The 5,400-nt window shown below is 43.4% G+C and overlaps 1 protein-coding gene across 1 annotated transcript in view; it reads left to right on the top strand.

The window, feature by feature from the left end:
- Positions 1–3,998, top strand: part of LOC104279170 (nuclear receptor subfamily 1 group D member 2-like) — an 18,343-nt gene extending 14,345 nt beyond the window's left edge. Inside the window, 1 exon segment of the mRNA XM_009876362.1 lies at positions 2,973–3,998. Within this exon segment, the coding sequence (XP_009874664.1) occupies positions 2,973–3,169 (197 nt within the window). The 3' untranslated portion in view covers positions 3,170–3,998.
- Positions 3,999–5,400: the final 1,402 nt, after the last annotated feature.

The raw sequence follows: 5,400 nt of genomic DNA, 5'->3' as shown, positions 1-5,400 counted from the left end.
TTCAGCCCCGCGCCTTTCTTGCTGGGGAGAAGCACCCCAGACACAGTGCTGTGGGCATGTGAAGCCTCTGTAAGCAGGATAGGACAGTTCAGTCTCATAGCTTTGTGTGTGACCTAACTGAAATGTGGTAGCACAGGGTGGGCAGCTGCTGTAGCCTCCGCTGTGGTCTGAGCAATGGTAACGAGCAGGTGGTTCAGATTTGGTGAGCTTCAGAAGCCTTGATGGCCACTGTGAGTCCAGCAGTTTTCAGATCAACTTCACTCTGTAGCTTGTAACTGAACTCAAATGCTGTAGTAGTTACTTGCATGAGTAAGTGAGCAAGCTTTGCATTTGAGCAGGTACCTAAGAAGAACAGAAGTGCCTCAACATAGCTCCTGGGGAGATGCTCGCAGGATGAGGGCTTGCCAGGAGAAAAAGATACCTGTAGAACTGAAGGATTGTGGACACCCGTTCATTAAACACATCTTGAAAGACAAATCCCCTGCAGCTCACTCCTCAAGGAGGGGTGTGACCCAAGGAGTTGTTTCCCATAAGGTAGAGACAGAGCTCAGTTAGAGAAGGAGGAAAAGTTAAAGAACGGCATCAGAGAGAATAACAGAGAAATGCGTGCAAAGGCGAAAGATGCTCGAACTGGCAGAAGAACTGAAGATGGGAGAACAATGCCATTAAGACTTCACCTCAAAATGAAGGTCGTGGAAGAGAAGATTGAAAGGAAGTTCGTGAAGTAGTGATTATTTACATGACTTCCAGAGGCAGACAGGAGTGTGACACTGTTGAATCTGACTGATTTAAGATATGAAATACCATGCTGCACTAGTTAAAAATATTTCTAAAAAAACTTTCAGCTGTTTAAATTTTTTTTTAAAAATGCCAGTGGAAAGAAAGAAGTGTTCATAGATCTCCAAATAGCGGCAGTGGGGAGGACACTTGTCAGAAGCATGTCCACATAATGCTGGATGAATAACCACTATTACGAAGGATATTTAGAGCATGCAGAAAGAAGCAGTAGAGGTAATAGCAAGGAATGTGTGTAACTGTGTACATCCTGTAGTTATGGTGTCGTATGGCAAAGAAAGGAAGAGCAGGGCCGTACATCCAGCATATGGGAGTGTTTCTGTGGTGCTGAGGAATTGCTTTGGTACCATTACAAAAATAAAAGAACGTCTCGCCTCTGTCTATAGTTAGCTGGATAGGTTGAAAACAGAGGGGACATACCAAGATGGATCATGGGCACTGAAGAAGGAAGAAGTGAGGTGAAAACAAAGCTCAAGGAATGTGGTTTATCCAGGTTTAAGAGACCAGATAATCTCTTAACTGAAGGTGATGCCTTGTGGTAGAAGAATATGAAATACACACCTTGTACTATTCTCTCTTGTTGATGGATAGCACTAACAAAAGCTGCTGCTGGCCACTGGGGGCAACTGGAGGTAGACTAAGGGGAAGAGGAAAGACAGGCTAATTGAAGAAAGGGAGCCACGGTAACTTAGCCAGGGCAGCCAGGAGAGGCTGGACTGCGTTCTGTCTTCAGAGGCAAGACGGTACGGCTGTCGCTGTGCAGAGCTCTTGATCAACCCCATCTGGCATTTGCTGTGCAATTGTCATTATCCCTGCTAAGGGCAGAGCAAACCTAAAGGTTTTACAAAGTGAGGGGCAAGTGGGATAGGTGGTTTAACAAATGAAAGCAGAGAGGCATCGCTTAACTTGTGCTCTCTTGAAGAGCAGCTATCAGACCTAAGGGACAGTCTTCACGAAAGAGTGGAATATGTGCTAATGAACATTGTTTGGTATTAATCAAAGTTCCTAATTATTAGAGTAGAAGGTTCTGGAATAACCTTCCTAAAAGAACAAAACATATCAACTGCTTCAAGATGGATCCTTAAGTGGATTATATAATATTTTTTTGCCATAGCAGTAGGGAACTGCAGTGACTAGTCCAGGAGGACTTCCTAGGCTCTGTTCACCTGAGAAGTCTGATTGACAGTGACAGCGTAAGGAAGGGATTCCCACTCTGACTGTGCGGTCTGACTCAGTGCTGCTCCGGAAAGCTGTTGTCATTCTGTGTCCCAGTTCTGCAAAGTCCTTAAGTACGTGCACACATCAAAGCACATTGCTGCTCCCGTCCATCACTCGTGTATGTATGTGCCCTGCTGCATTTACATAGAGTTTAAGAAAAGAGGCTATGGCTTCAAAAAAACAGCTACTGTGCACGGCTATTAGGGGAGATGTTTTGCTTAAAAATCGTCCTTTTAACCTGCCTAGTTAGGTTCCAGCTGAGGACAGCAGGCATGTTCTTAAATACAGATCTCTTTCGAGAGATGCTTCAGGCGTTGGGTGAGTGCAGTATGTGAAAGCATAGTATTTTTCTTGGTGTTGAAATTTTGTCTTCCTCAGTTGGGATTTTTTTGGGTGCCTCATACTTCATTTTGTAAGTGTTTCACAACACACTCAGAAATAGTGCCCAGTCATGTGAAGGCTTTGCCCTGGGGATCCCATTGCACAGATACGAGTCTGACTGGTCCTGGGTGGGATTTCCCCCTCAGACACGAACCTCTAGCATAGGGTTAGGGTTCTAACATCGCTTGAGAAATGTTTGAAATTTTTACTTCCCTGTGCCCTGCCTCTCTCATTGTGTTGAAAGTTGTGATTCAGCAAAATTTTTGTGTTCTTCAGTCTGTCCTTTTCTGGAAACATGGGTAAGTAATTACAGGAAAAGGCGATTGAATGCTGCCAGGTCAGCATGAGCTTAATACTTTACAAAGTTAATGCAAAGTAATGTTTGAAAGACTTTTGATATGTATTTTTGAAACATCTTGCATAAGTATTTAATTTTTCTTGTGCTTGTTAATGTAGTGAGTGATTCTTACAGTGGCTTTATGTTGCAGACTACATCCGTTCAGTCTTTTTTTGTGTTTTTTTTCTCTTTCCCCTCCCTCCTTTTTTTGTCTTTCTCCCTCTCACCCTCTTTTCTTTAGATCGCTCTGGAATAGAAAATGTCAATTCTGTGGAGGCACTTCAGGAAACACTAATCCGTGCATTAAGGACCTTAATCATGAAAAACCACCCAAATGAAGCCTCTATTTTCACCAAACTTCTTTTGAAATTACCTGATCTGCGTTCCTTAAACAACATGCACTCTGAAGAACTCTTGGCCTTTAAAGTTCACCCATAGGCCTTTAGGTCTCATTTGTACTTGGACTTGCCTCGTGTTAAACTGTTTTGTGCTGAAATATGTATTTATACAGTTGTACCACTTGTTGGAGGGAGAGAGTTTGCAGACTGTGAGCTGTTGATAGCTGTCCCGTAACCATGCAATAACGCTTCAGCAGGTGCTTTCAGCTAACGGCGACGCAGCGTTCCCAAGTCCTCCGAGATGTCTGGACCTGGCTGCGCCGCCCTTCTGCGGGAGAGGTTGCGATGAGCCTGAGTAAATACAGACTGCTCTTTCATTTAGAGACAAAAAAAAAAAAAAGAGCCACCGCTGCCCTCTCATGTGAAGTGAGCGCAAAATAACTGTATGTGAATCCAGAGCGTGGAATGGAGTGGGAACAATCCTGTGCTAATAGGAAAATGGAAGAGCTGATTTAATTGGTCTTTCACTTATCTAATAGATGTCTGTCTGTGTCTCTTGGTAACTCACTCATGGCTTCACTGTTGTTGTTCCATTAAACCTGGTGGAATGATTTCAGCCTGCACCAGCTCTTCACCGAGCGTGTTTTCATGCCATGTGTATATACTATAAATAGTTAAGTAATGAGTGTTTATGGCTATATAAAGTACAGAGTTGTGTGTATATATGTGTATGTATATAAATAGTTCTATACATAAAGTATACATATAATTTCTTCACAATATTTTAAACTGTGAAGGAATTTAAACTTACAACAGAAGGTGATCTATGGAAAGAACCAAATAGATGCACTTTGCATATTGCTGAACTAATTATCTGAGCATTTCTAATTTTTAGAAAACATCAAATTTGCATTAATATGCTGTGTTTGTTAATTTAAAAAAAAAAAACCAACAACCAACAACAGAGTGGCACCAAAGGGGCAGAGTCAGATTCTACTTGGGGAAGGGGTTCATAGAGAATCTCAGGTGGAAATGGTTGGTTTTGGCACTAATGAGATTGATTGTCCATTGCCACTGAGGTTCTTACATTCTGATAAAGGTTAAAGAAGCACCAGATGCTCTTCAAAACTTCAGCACAGCCAGAAAGAAACAGAGAAATAACAGCATCTATCAGAAAAAAAAAAAAAAAATGGGAAAAATGTATCCGTGGTTGCGTTTGGGTGTATGTGTGTTCTGTGACTTTATTTCTTGCAATACATCATTTTGCTGCTTCATTGCTAAATGAGAACTGAAAACAGAAATGTGAGATTCCCCGTGTCTTTTCACAATTTGGGCTTTGTGGTTCCCGTGCCTGTTCTTCAGGAGCTCTCCATTGGTGCGTGTGCGTGTGTGTGTGTGCGTGTGCAGAGAACATGCACTGGATGGTCTGGATTTTTTTCTGAAAAAAACACCACAAAAAACAACCAAACAAATGGGACTATTTTTCATTGTTTTTGCCAGTAGTAAATTACAAAGCAGATCCTCAAGGCTTAAGATTCTGCTGCTTTGTCATCTAGGAAAGCAGCTCTCTATGGGTTTTATCCATTTGTAGCAGGACCTGACACCAGAAAAAAAAGAGATTAAGAAAAAGTCAAAGCAGTTGTGTTAATTAGTTAATGCTTATGTTTTGCTAATGTGGGAAGAAGATGCTCCATTACCTGTGTGTTTAGTTAACTTACCTTAGGGGTAGCCCTCTGGGTCTGTAACAGCATTTGGTAACGCAGCGGGAGAGATGCGACCTCTCGGTTTGTCCCTGCCTTGAGCTGTATCAGGTGGGTGAGGCCGGGAGCCAGAAAAGCCAGAAAGCCAGCAGAGCCCCTCTGGGCTGCATATCGAGCCGCTGGGAGCCCTCCTGCCCCGAGCAGGGCAGAGGAGGCGGGGCTTGCACCCTGCCATCCTTCCTGTCCCCTTGGGCTGGGGATGTCCCCTCGGAAAGGAGAAGGGGTGCTGGCCGGGGGGCTGAGAGCAGGAGGGGCAGATGCTTGAGTAAGAGCTGGAGAAATTTGGGCTTTAGCCTTGGCTAAGGGAGCAGCTGCTGCAGGGAGAGCTGGCCTCCTGCTTCGAGTTGCTTTAACCGCGGGATGATGGCCCCTTAACACACACGGTTTTGCTATCCAAATGCGCTGTGGGGCATATTGTCCTAATTTCTGTTAACAGTCTGCATCCTACCAGTATTACTTGTTTGAGAGCTTCACTGAATTATGCATTGAACCATTCAGACTTTAGAAAGGACGTAGTCACATGTTTTGTGTTATTTAGGAGCTGAAATGACTTCTTTGTAGACCCCATTTC

This window comes from Apaloderma vittatum, unplaced genomic scaffold (genome assembly GCF_000703405.1).
Source record: "Apaloderma vittatum isolate BGI_N311 unplaced genomic scaffold, ASM70340v1 scaffold10809, whole genome shotgun sequence".
NCBI lineage: Eukaryota > Metazoa > Chordata > Aves > Trogoniformes > Trogonidae > Apaloderma > Apaloderma vittatum.
This window is presented reverse-complemented; position numbering and strand designations above follow the sequence as displayed.